This window comes from Stegastes partitus, unplaced genomic scaffold, assembly GCF_000690725.1.
Source record: "Stegastes partitus isolate 25-593 unplaced genomic scaffold, Stegastes_partitus-1.0.2 Scaffold490, whole genome shotgun sequence".
Taxonomy (NCBI): Eukaryota; Metazoa; Chordata; class Actinopteri; family Pomacentridae; genus Stegastes; species Stegastes partitus.
In genome coordinates this window covers 42,622-55,967 of record NW_007578221.1, presented here as the reverse complement: position 1 = coordinate 55,967, position 13,346 = coordinate 42,622, and the positions used below count along the sequence as shown (strand labels likewise).

Below are 13,346 nucleotides of genomic sequence, written 5' to 3'. Positions count from 1 at the left end.
ATGTGTGATTGTCACGGCTTGGCTGCTTCTGCTAGACAAATAAAAAAACAAGAATACTGCAGGAATGGCATTTGTTTTGCTCTAATCTGACTGCGTTGTAGTTCCTTACAGGGATGGAGCAGTGTGTTTATGTGTGTTTTTGTTTGTTTTTGTGTGTTTATGTTTGTTTTTGTTGTTTTTAGGGCTGATACTGATTATTGGTGATCAAGGAAGGCCGATATTTGGAGCCGATATACATTAAATCTAATGTGATAGCAGAGAACCTGTCATTCATAACGAGGCTTCTTCATTATTAACGGTGACGATAACTGAAGATGTAAAACAGGAACAGGAGGGATTAAAGGACTGAGATTCATCAGTTTGTCTCCTGCAGTTAGGTCTGCTGTTCTCTTCTCCGTATCACCACTAAGGTCTTAAATCATTATTAATTATAGTTTTCAGGTTAATCTGTGGCTGCCTGCTAACTTAGCCGCTAGCCGTTAGCGTAGCCTTAGCCGCTGTGAGAGAAGCTAATTCCCTGGTTTGTGGTAACTGCTTGTGTTTCTTGTTTTTGTGCATCAGACCTGCAGCAGCGCATTTAATTGATCCATAATTTACCGATAAAAATGCCAAATATCGGCCACCGTGTTCAGCTGATCCCTCGTTCCTTATTAAGCAACTTCAAAGAGGAGAAGAGTTCAGAGAAAGTAAACGACTCCTCCTGCACAAATACACTCTTCAGCTCTTGTGCAAGCAGCAGAAAATGTAATAATACGAGCGTTTCACCTCCAGAGCGAGTCCATTATGCGAGCTCTGTTTGCCCGAGCCCCCAGCACCTCTGGACCTCTGAGGCGGAGGAACGAGAGGTGTGTGGAGGCTGGCCGGCTGCTGCCTCTGAGGTCAGGTGTGTTTGCACGGCGGCGGCGAGCGCGTTTCTGTTTCCCTAGACGAAGCAGAGTCTCAGCAGACGAGTGTGTTTAACGGGGAGAAGGATGCAAAGGAGGAGACGCATTAGCAGAACAAACCCGTTGCCTATGAGTGTTCAAACAGTGACGAAGAAAAGACTTTGATGAAGCTGCCTTCTGCCATCCAGAGTCCATCAGCCCATGGAACAGAACCGCATGATGTCCGCTAAAACTTAGTTTAGTTTGTCAGGAAAAAAATTCTGTTTATGGTTAGAGCCTGATTAAACAAGTCTTAACATGTCGTTGTAACGTTTGGTAGCTGATTTAGTTATTAGTGATTAGTGATGCTACAGGCCTACGTTGTTTCTAAAATCTTCAGGCTGCGTTTTGTATGTTCGTGGATGTGTTGGTTTCAAGAGCAGTTCTTTAGACAAGAATCATATTTGATCCTCTGATCACGTGACGTTCCGCTTTGTCGGAAAAATGTACAAAATCTAAGCTCAGAATCACAATATTTCATCTGTGTGTCATTTCAAAATCAGATCATGTAAGAAAAAACAAAACAAAAACTCTGCTGTGATGTAAATTCAGAGACTTCTCAGCTGAGCTGCAGGCTGTGTTTGAGCAGAAAGAACTCAAGTATAGAAACCAATTAGAGAGACTGAAAGTAAAACAAAACAAACGTTATCAATAAAACAATGTGACACGGCTCAGCGTTGATGTACAGAGCAGCAAGTTGTTGGAAGATACACTCAGCATGGAGTCCATGTGCAGACTAGAGTGAAAACAGCACCATAGAGGTGGTAAACAGAAATATTAAGTCTTAAAAATCTTTTTTTTTCCCCCAGTGTTGGTCACACCTGGAAACTTGGAAAAATGTTATACATCTTTGTAAAATATAGAAAGAAATCCAACTTTTGCTGTTGTTTCTTTAAGATTTATGCCAACATGAGTTTGTCATTTTGCACATCAGGACTCGTACTTGTAGTCGTGGTTGTTGTGGTTCCACAGAGCTGCAGGACTTCTTTGTGTTGCAGAGAATCAGATTTGTTATCAGATATTTGTTGTAGGAAGTTTTTACCTAAATCTTGTTGGTTTACAGAGCGAGGTATTGTTTTATATTCAATCCTGGTGGACTTGATAGGTTGTAATCGTGACCTCATGTCTGCTGTTATTACCGTCAAGCATCAAGGCAAAGGAGAGACGACCAGGAACCGCTCTGCTCCGATTAGACTCATTAATAATCAGTTGGCCGGTATGGACTGAATATCAGAGCAAACAAGCTGAAGCATTTTCATTCTAGATAAAATTACAACTACTCCACAGATGTTCATTTCAAACCTTCTAATTCTTTCATTTGTTTTTTATATCAGCATCTTTTATTTTACTTTCATCCCGTCCAGATTTTCTCTGATTATTGATTATTCAAACTAAATGCCTCATGTGACCCCCTGCTGACTGAGACATGCACCTCCGCTGTTGGAGTAACGTCTGAGCAGAAACAAATCATTAAGCAGCTCCACTTATGATTATGGAGAGGAGCTCATTCACCTCCCTGCCTCCAGAAGCTCTCCTGCTCTCTCCTCCACCTCCACGTCTTTTGTATGTTGTAAAGCAAGCAGTGGTTGACAAATGACACCAGTGGAAAAGGCACTCATTGTGCCTCAGTGTGAGAGGAGGGTTTTTTTTTTCCTCCTAGTATTTTACTTTTCTCCTTTTTCTGTCTGGAGGGGAGGAAGGGAGGGAGGGAGGGAGGGAGGAAGGGAAGGAGGTGAGCGTGAATCGGTTAATGTGTTCCATTCAGCGGACATTATACACAGGTTCAATAAAGCAGGAATCTGCTCTATACGCTCGCGCCATTGTGCCATTGAAGGCGGCTAAAAAGGCCTCGTACAAGACTCCCTGAAAGAAATAGCCCTCAGCACCACTCCAGCCGAGGCCGGAGCAGAATGGGGCAGCGCAGCAGAGATTCATGTGCAGCGTGGAGCAGAAGGAGTTTGATTCTTACACGAGTGCTGTAATGTCGCTGAGCGGTGAACGCGGCGAGTGTTGCTCGTCGCTCTGAATAACAGCCTCGACTAAAACGCGCTGTAACGGGAAGAAAGGGAGAATAAATCTGTTGGGTTTGGTGCCTGGAAATCTCCTCCAGCTTGAAAGGTTTCAGATTATGTTTAAGCTGAATGTGAGAGCTGCCTAACCTTTTCTCGCTCACAAGCTCCAGTCCGCTTCCTAACGAGACGCTCGTCTACTCACATTAATTAAATCAAGTCTTCAGGAGGCTCCTTCCACACAATTCCCCCCCTCCGGCCCTCGCCTCTGATTAGGCCGGCCCCTGTCATGCATATTCACATCGCTGCAGTGACAGCCTTTTAACGAGCTCTTACCTAATCACAGGAAACAATGTTCATCCTGTTCTTTTTATTCCTTCTTTTCTCATTTCCTTTCATGTGTCTTTGGCTTTCATCTTCCCTGATCCCCGCTGATATCAGACGGGCTTGACGCTCGGATGGAGAGAGCGATGGGAGCGACACAAGTGCGCCTCGGCCCTAAATAAACCGCAATTGAGAAAGTGACTCGAGCACAGAAGAGAAGTTGGGCTCTATCTCCTCCTCCTCTTTCTCCTCCTCCTCCTCCTCCTCCTCCTCCGCCTTTTTACATGTCCGATAGACAAATTGGATTAGCAGCTATTGGATTAAATGACAAAATGGTGGGATAAGAAATGAGATGAACGTGCTGTGATCGCAGCTTTTAATGTGTTTCTCTTTCTGTCTGCTTCGTTTTCCTCCCTCAGAGAGGAGAAGCTTCTCAGGGAGGAGAGATGTTCTGCTTGAACCAGTGAGTGTAGGTAGTAAGCTGTGGGATGAACCGGTGGTCTGAAGGCTGCAGCATCACTGGAAGGTCAGAGTGTTGACCTCTGACATTTAAACCAACGATAAATGAAATTAGAGAAAATAAACCTTATTTTTATAATTAATCATCAAGCATAAAGTGTTGCTCACTTAAATTCAGTTTTACTTACATGCAAACTGAAAAACTAGTTGTTCACACAGAGCTTGGATTTTAGGAAACTGATTAGTGTTTTTACAAATCACACGTTTCACAATAAGAGTCCAAAGATGTGTTGTTTTTGTCAGAACCAGTATAGATAACACTGGTCTACACCCATTTTGAGCAGATTTTAGACAGCTGCAATGAGCTGAATCCAAATATTACATCCGTTTTGCTCAATGATTTGATTTTTGATTTGATGAAACATGTAATTTACTTGTATTGACCTTTATAAATGTTTACGCTCATCAACGTTTGGATCATTTAGCTCATGCAAAGGATTAGAAAATGACATTTTTCCTCTAAAATCCGATTTCATTTGAGAAATGCTAAAATAAATCAGTCACTAATGTCAAAAAAGTCATCGATTTAGTGGTAAAAATGATTTTTTAAAATCGCGTTGGCGTAAAACCCTGACCTGATACAGAGAAGCAGACGTCATTTCTGGATTCAGCGTTGCAAAAACGTCCTGAATCAGTTAAAAAAAATCCTAGAAACCTTCAAAAAAGTCTGTTTTTGTAACCCAGTGTAATAATTATTACTGATCAGGGAGACCCATAACTGACGTGGAACAGATGTGCAGCAAAAATGAAAATATTGGTGCCAAGAATCTAGAATAACACAAACTCCAATACAAAACTTTATTGAAATGCATTTTGTTTATTCGCGTTTTCCATTTTTTAAATTAATAGAACTCTTAGAAATTTATCGTTCGATGTTGTTTGACTGTTGCTCATGATGTCGGATATTGCCGAAATTTCTCAGAATCGCAGATTGATGACAGAGAGGACAGCTTCATAAAAGCTACAGTAGCACATTTTACAATTATTATTTTATTGGAAATCAGTTAAAGAAAATGAAAATACCAATAATCAGAAAAATGTGGGATACTGGATCCACTAAATATCCAGGTTTAGAATCGTTAGATACAACATTTCATATATTAAGGAAACAAATATCTGATGGATGATTTAAAGCACAAAAGAGTTTTTCAGATGAAGGAGAGACGAGTTTTGCAAAAAGAAAAAAAACATTTATGGGCGACGTTTCGATGCTCGAGCTTCATCAGATAAATAGTAAGTTAGAAATAAACGATAAAAGAAGGAAATAAAAGATAAAGTATTGAACTAACTGTAGTCTTCATGAAGCAGTGCAGCTTTTTTTGGATGTTTAGTCGCCTCTTTTTACACTTTGAGGCTCGAGAGAATAAAACCTTCCGTCTCCAAACAGATGCTGTTCGCTCGTATTCCTAAATCCTGGCAAATCAATTCTTATGTTTACTCTCTAAAACCAAGTCTTGCATGTGTTTAGTGAGGCCAGGCACTGCATTGAACACTTGATTCAGAGCCATAGCAGGCCAGCAGCACCTCGGGGTGGGTTTCATTATTCCTATCTACACTGAATGGAACAGTGGCCAAGATGGCTATCTTAATCTTATTTGGCTATTGAGGCTCACTCTGTCTTTTTTCACCCTTTCTCTTTTTTCCCCCCATTTCTTTATTTCTCTCTCGTACGGATGCACACAAGCACCCGGTGACCTATGCTAACCAGCTTCCTCTTCATGCCTGAAGGACAGCGCTTGTGTCATCGTGTCCCGGTTGCGTTTCCGAGACGGAAACAAGAGAAGAAGCGAGCAGGCGATCAGATAGAGGCTGGTTGGATATGTCTATCGCTTGTATCTCAGCTCTGTGTGTGTGTCTTGACTTGATTGTATCTTCGGTTTCTCATCAGCGCGTCCACATTGATAGCTGAGCTAGCACTAAGCATGATATTAATGTCGATAAAGTTTCCTGTAGGAAGGGAACCCCGGTGTATCTGCATCCGACATGTTCCACTAACCCTTTGATGTCCTGATCAAACATTGTCCCGGTGCCAAATTCATCGCTTCGGTCTCAGCAGAGTTTGGCCTGTTCCCGCTCTGTGTTGAGCACCGAGAAGTGGCGTGTAAGGCGAGCAAGCAAGACCCAGAATGCAACCTGCCAAACCGCCAGATGCTTTGATCCAAGATGGCCCCCTGAGAGCCAGCATGGATCCGCGGCGTCTCCGAGCCAAGGCTGGATTCACAGACACAGTGTCAGCGGGGCTTGCCAGGGATATTTACACCATTTGTCTTCATACAACACAACGTTGAGCTGATTTTTTTTTTTCCTTTTCGTTTCTCTGCTGTTTTCACTCTTAACATATGTTGTTTTATGGATGCGCTCATTACGCCACAGCGAGTGGATGGATTTCTACAAGAAGTGTCGTCCCAGTGGGATTCACACCCGACATTAGAGCTTTGATTTATGCTTTGAGCAGCAGAGCAGATCTACGACTACACACAAACGGCCATTGTTGTTTTTTATGGGCTGATTATTAACCGTTTTTCTCATTTATTGGTAGAATTATTACTATTTTTAACATATTCCTGATAAAGTAAATAAATGTAAAATCTGGTCCTGAGCAACGTCCCGCCCACAGCGCGATCTGATTGGTTACAACTCACAAGAGACAGCCAATCAGCACTGATAAAGTTCTCTTTTAATTAAACATATACATAAACTAAGCTGTGTTAACAAAGTTTTCTCTTGGGATTCGTGTCATTTTTACTGCAAATGTATATCGCTTTCTCAGTAACAGTGACGTGTTCCCAAAAAACCCGGTCGACAACTATTTTTAGCAAACTTTACTGTTTTTTACCTAAAGTTATTATTTTTTCTGGGCAAGACTGCAGGTGTTCTCATTTTCCAGCTTCTTGAATGTAACTATCCTCCTTATAATCTGAATATTTTGGGGTTTTGGGCAAAAAAAACTACTTTTGACCCCTGAGAAATTAAGATGACCATTTTTTGCTATGCTTTGACATTTTACTGGCTAAACAAAAGGCAAATAATCCAATTAATCAACCAATTAATGACAGGATAATCAATAATAAAAATTGCATAGTGGTTGCATTTCTGTATTAAATACATCAGGGGACTATGGGAAATCATTTTTTATTGCATTAGAGTGTATTTTCTGAATGCCACCTTCCCAATAATAATAATAATAATAATAATAGTGTTATTTGTGTAGCACCTCATGAAAACAACATTATAAAGTGCTTTGCAAAAAAATCAAACATCAAAGAAAAAAATAATGCAATAAACAAACTAACATGCAATATATATGTAAGATAAGATCATTACACGTGCAGTAATATTGTTTATCTAAGACAACAAGGTGCTTTGCAAAAGTACCTTCCAGTAAATAGAATTATGATTGGTGTTAAAAAAGAGCAAACACTGCAGTAAAGGTTTAATTTTTACAAATAAGAATCACTAAAAGTCCAGTATAGCAGCTGGCAGTGGTTTTCTTATCTGTCCTGTTCATATTTTTTATCAATAGGAGATTTTCTAGCAGCCACATCTACCCGGTGAAGCAGCTCCTTCTGTCTCTTTAAGAGTCAGGTGCCATGTGCAGGTCAGAGTTCAGCCCTGGAGAGTCGGGCTGAAGGGAGGCGGATGCTGAGCAGCTGTCAAGTGTCCTGCACCGCTCGTCCTGCCTCCCTCCATCCATCCGTCCCCTCACTCACCTGCTCGCCCTCCCTCCTACCTCCTACCTCCTCACCACTTCCCCTCCCTTCCTTCCTTCCTTCCTTCCTTTTTTTCTCTTCTTCTCTTCTCCTACCTTTTCCTCTGACCTCGCTGCCTCCCTCTCTCCTCCCTCTCCCTCCCTTCGCCTCCTTTCATAAAGCGTGGTTGGCTGGTAGCTGCTGGCTGGCTAGCGGTGGGGGATATAGCTTTATAATCCCCCCTCGTCTTCCAACCCGCCTCGCCACAATGTCACAGGAGCTTAATATTTGCCATTATTATTTGCTTGTTTTATTTGACTTCGAGGCAGCACAATGACCTGTCAGCGCCGGCTTTATCCCCCCTCCGAGTGTCGTCCATTTCAAAGTTGACTACAGTAATCCACGAGCCCCCGATTCCGCTAAATCCTGAAGCTTTCTTTCATTCGTTTTTTTTTTTTTTCTCCCTCCTCCTCCTCCTCCTCCTCCCTGCTCCCTCCTCCTAAATGAAATTACATACATCTGCTGGCTCAGAGTATCTCAAATGTCCACACGCTCACCGGTGTCCGTGCACACATCCGTCCACGCGTCTGCCTTTTGTCATCGGTGACGCAGTGGCCCGCTGCTCCCTCGCTCTGCGCTGGAGAAATGCCTTTTTATTTGGTTTCCTCCTGTCCTGAGCTGCTAAATCATTCATTTACAGGTTGCTTTCCTGCGCAGGTGTTTGCTCTAAATCAGCTATTGGCTGAATCCATCACAAACAAACAGCAGACGGTTAAAGAAACGTTTGCATCTCTTTAAACCGGAGCTTAATTAGTGAATAAGTGTCACAGAAGTCCTCTCGGTGTTAATTCTGTTGTGATGTCTGTCGTGGCGGCTCAAACCTTCCTCTCAGCAGCCAGCGATAATAACATAAGCCCTGAGACGATCTTTCATCTCGCGCGTTTTCATCCGTTTTTCTCCTCGCAGACGAACCGAGTGTCGGATTAATGCCGCCGTCGCCGTTTAACTGACCTCAAGTGCCACGACGCTCACGTGCCGGCTCTAGACGTGAACGGATCCAAGTGGAGTGACCACAGCGGTTCGTTTATGCACAAAGTGATGCTTTGACCAGAGAATAAACAGCCTGCAGATTTCTAATCTGAATGCTTTAACTAAACAAATAAATAGCTAAATACACACAGAAAGATTCTGATGGTGTTTTATGACAATATGTCTAACTGGAGCTGCAGCCAATCATGAATTAACCCGTTAAGTGTCCGCTAGTTTGATGATGGATTTATCAGGTTGAGTCATATTTCAAGAGATAAAAGGCCAAATTTACTTCTTAAATTTTAATATTTCAGTTTTTTTTGTGGCTCTGTGACAGTAAACTGAAAATCATTTGTTTGTGGACATTTAAAAACATCATCTTGGGCTTTAGGAAGCATGAATTCACTTTAATAGATAAAACAGCCAATCAGTTATTTACCCCTCCTGTTATCTTTGAGCCCATTAAGGTGTCTAAATAAGAGATCATCATCATTTTTTCAGTTTTATTTAAAGGGCTATTCACACAGAAACATGGGTAACAATTTTCATTGTGATCATTTTGTGGAGGTTTAAATTTCTGGGCTCAAATTGACTGAAAGAGAAAAGAAATTTGAAGCAGGGTTAAGAGACTAATCCTCGAATGAACCAGTGATGAAAACGAAGCACCTTCACCTTTAAATGTACATTTAACCGGTGCTTTGGTGCAGAATCTTGGTGTTTGTGCAATAATACGTTTAAAGGACTAATCCTGATAATTTAAGTGCAGAAATTTGATGTAATTTATGTTATTAAATATTTTGCTCCCAAACCAGCATCCTTAGTGCCATTAACCACCAGTCAGCTTCTCTCTGTCATTGTTGAGCGATCACAGGTTACCAAACCTTAAGATCATCTGATTTTAGTCCAAAACACGCCCAGCGGGAGTCCGACTGGACACCACAGCTCGTCTTTATTCCAGGTCCAACCCAACGGAGGCCGTTTCTGCTACCTGGCTAATGTCTGACTGTTCGACGCCCTTCGTCCGTATCAGTTGTTCGCATCCCCTCCATCATTGTAGCTTGTAAGTAAGTTACAGCGCAGAGCTTTAGCCCCAGGCGCGGGCCAAGCTTACATTAGCCATGCATCTGAGCCCGGCTAGATCTCTGTGTGCTGATCAGGTATTACGCTGAGCGGCAGCCAGTCCCGGAGACGTGTCCTCTCGAAGGCCCGCTGAGTGATTGGTGGGATATGTATTGGCCTACAGTGAGAGGCTCCACTCTGTAAAGGGGCTCGACGGTAATCGCCGAGTTAATCCCGCCCCGGTTGAAGCCGTATTGACGTTGTGAGGACCTGGTGTGAAGCGTGTGAATGTTTACAGAAGGAATATAGGCGAGGAGTGTATTTACACGCTCAGAAATATGCCGACTAAGAGACTCCACGCCGGCGTTTATCCGCCTCATCTCCTCTGATGGGTTTCTATCAGACTCACCAGTAAACCTGTGTGATTTCTAAAAGGGAGCAGCTTGAGATTTTTATAAAAGTTTAACTGCTTGTTTTTTGTGTGTGTGTTCTCTCCCCAGGCAACAACAAGGAGGAGGAGGAGGCCATGATGCAGGAGTGGTTCATGCTGGTCAACAAGAAGAACGCCCTGATCAGACGACAGAACCAGCTCTCTCTGCTGTACGTCGCTTCCTTCACTCCACAGTCAAATGAAGGCACTTTATTTTATGTGAAACCTCTCGCTAGCTAGTTTTTTTTTTATAATCTGTCCCCGTGCTGAGAAACCTGGAAGCCTCCACTCAGGCGTTAGATGAAACCCGTTGGAGCTGCGCGAGCGTTCCCGCCACTCCATTCAGCCCTCTGTCTATCCGCGCATTGATTTACATGCGGTCGGGATATGAAATCAATAGAAACGTGGCGATCGCTACTCTATCTCTAGTCTCTTTGTATGTGGTCAGCTGCGACAGGTGGAGGCTAGCTAGCGCGCGCCGCCCTTCTCTCCCCGTTTGCGGGTTTCAAAGTGTGCGAGTGGAGGAGAGATTGAAGTATTCATAATCACATTACATCGTGGGAAAGGCGAGGCTTTTAAAGTGGCCAATTGACAGAAGGGGCTGATTATTAGCCCTTTCTGTTCCCTCTTTGTGCAGGCGAAGAGAAAAGACGCCTGTGAAGGACAAATTCTATTAGGGGCCGAATTAGCTCATTTTTTAATACGGCTGAAAGAGGGAAGAATTCAATTTGTGCTGCGCAGACGCACACAAACACACATGAGCAGCGCCGCACAGGCATGAAATATCCATAGATGCACATTCAGTCCTTTATCTTCTTCCCTTTTTCCTGCTCCTTCGTTTAGCTTTAATGCGTTTTCGCCTCCGTTTAGATCCACCCAGGGCTGTGTGAGCGCACTATGAGTATCAGTTATGTGCAGTAGATTAATGCGAAGCCGGAGAAGGTCCAGGCGAGTAGCAGAATCGATGTTTATTGCAGGTTTCTTTAAGTACTTAATGATTTAGTCATTAACATATTGATGAACTTTGTTGTGTGTGTGTGTCTGTGTGTGTGTGTGTGTGTGTGTTTTCCTCTCTCTAACTTGCCACAGGGAGAAAGAACACGATCTGGAGAGACGCTTCGAACTGCTGAACAGGGAGCTGAGAGCCATGCTGGCCATCGAGGGTAAGGCGGCGCAGTGGGGCTCAGGGAGGCTGCACAGGGTTCATATTTAGAAAAGTCGCAGCATAAATTGCATGAAACTCTACATTTTGTGCGTTTTGATGCACTTTGACAACCTGACATCTCCACCAGCTTCCACCACAGAGTCCATTATGTTCCTGGTGATGTAGAAAAACCACTAATGTGCACAGAAATCCCTTTTTAAAGCACAGCTGGACTTAATTTGACTGATTCCTGAATGCTGTGACTAATTTAGCAAAACACAACATCTGGATGATGTTTACTGAGTCGCCAGAATCCAACAGCTGTGGTTTGTTTTGCGTCTCTGGGCGATGAAGCTGCTGTCAGGACAGTCTGAGCGCGTCGTCTCTCTCCGCCCGTGTGGTTTTTTGTGAGTCCTTGGTGCATGTTGTCCACTTGTTGGCTGTTGACCAGCCTTCATCAGGAGCCCGAAGCACCGCAATTTGAATTCTGCTCCTTGATGAGGATTAAGATGCGAGCTTGCGAGGGGATTTCACTCCCTGATACTTGATCAATGCTATCTGTTTCTCAGCCAGGCCAGACTAGCCGATGCCTGATTTGAAATCTAGCCACAGCTGCATTGAGAGCCGGGTTTGTGAGGTACAAAAAAAAAAACGATGCAGTTATACTATTGAAAGCTTGTTAACTACACCGCAGCCAGAAAAGCAGCCATTGTGTCGTATCAAAGTTGTCAGAGGGCCAAGGAAGTTTAATCCCCTTCGACTGCGTCCTCTTTGGCAAAATGAACCTTTTGCCAATCAATGCTAATTGATTTTGCTATTCGACATTGACCACCGCCCCCCCCTCCCCCCACTCCTTCTCCACACAGCCTTCGGACACCCATTGTAATTTCACCGGGCACCTGATAAGATACCTGGTCCATAATAAATCAATTGTAATTAGCAAGAGAGGAGGCGGGGAGGCAGCGGAGGGACAGACACCCAGCCGGAGCTGCAGCCGACCGAACGCTGCTGCGTCCGGCCTGATTGTCTCCAGCGGACACTTTTATTTATTTCTATTTATCGAGCCGCGGCGCGTCTGCAGCTCCAGTCAAATGGGAGGCTTCCACCCGTTCTGCTTCACGTGTCGGAGCGTGTGTTTGGTTCAGTGTGCGACTGTTTGTGTGTCTGAACCTACTGGTGTTGAAAGGTGGTGAAACATTTGCTGGTTTGTCTCCAGCTGCAGCAGATGTGCAGCAATCAGTGGCCGCTTTATTATCAGTGTTTATTGTATTATATCGTATTATTGTGTTTCTGTGTTTTGTTGTGAGCTCTGGGTTTGTGTGTCTTTGTGTTTCCTTCATGTGTGTTACTGTCAGCAGCTGTATGCTTCTCTGAGTGCACATTTCTTTATGCAGCGCCTTTGTGTGAAGCGTCTGCCTGCTCACGTGTGTGTGTGTGTGTGTGTGTGTGTGTGTGTGTGTGTGTGTGTGTGTGTTGTGTCACTTCAGTCTGCCTTACTTTATTCCACCTTACAGGTCAGTTAGCATCACAGGCTAACACTTCCTGTCTGCACCTTTACGTATACAAAGGTGTTGAAGTCTTTGCTAATTCGTCTCCAGCTGCAGCAGATGTGCAGCAATCAGCAGCCACCTTATTTATTTATTTATTATTTCTATTTATTGAGCTTCAGTCAAATGAGAGGATTTCACTTCTTCTGCTTCACGTGCCAGAGTGTGTGTTTTGTGTGTTTTGTGTTGAGCTCTGTGTTTGTGTGTCTGTGTGTTTCCTTCATGTGTGTTACTGTCAGCAGCTGTGTGTCGTCCTGCTGCTTCTCTGAGTGCACATTTCTTTACATATCGGATTTGTATGAAGTGTCTGCCTGCTCACCTGTGTGTGTGTGTGTGTGTGTGTGTGTGTGTGTGGAGGTGAGAGAGCAGAGATAGTGTGTGTGTGTCGTGTCACCGCCGTCCTCTCTGCCTTCATGTGGACTTGTTGGATTTGCAGCTGACTAACTTATCAGCCGGCCTTATTTTCCTCCCTAAGGGAGGCACTTAACATTCACAGGCTTTACCTTTCTGTAGCAGCCACAGATAGTTCTGAGCTGCTGGGAGGAGGAGAGCTGCATGTGTGTGTGTGTGTGTGTGCGTTACAGTCAGTGTGTGTGAGGATCTGTTGGTCTCTGTTTGTCTGTTTACATCTCACAGGTGTGTTTGTGTGTCCACCTGTGTGTGTGTGTGTGTG

The 13,346-nt window shown here is 43.7% G+C and overlaps 1 protein-coding gene across 3 annotated transcripts in view; it reads left to right on the top strand.

The window, feature by feature from the left end:
• ehbp1 (EH domain binding protein 1) overlaps positions 1 to 13,346 on the top strand; it is a 182,243-nt gene that overhangs the window by 151,062 nt on the left and 17,835 nt on the right. For 2 of the 3 annotated variants that reach the window (XM_008287210.1, XM_008287209.1), the window contains 2 exons: positions 10,053 to 10,152; positions 11,072 to 11,973. In XM_008287210.1, the coding sequence (XP_008285432.1) occupies positions 10,053 to 10,152; positions 11,072 to 11,195 (224 nt within the window). In that variant the 3' untranslated portion in view covers positions 11,196 to 11,973. Of the gene's footprint in view, positions 1 to 10,052; positions 10,153 to 11,071; positions 11,974 to 13,346 lie in introns of those variants that run through there. The other variant, XM_008287212.1, reaches the window with a different exon arrangement.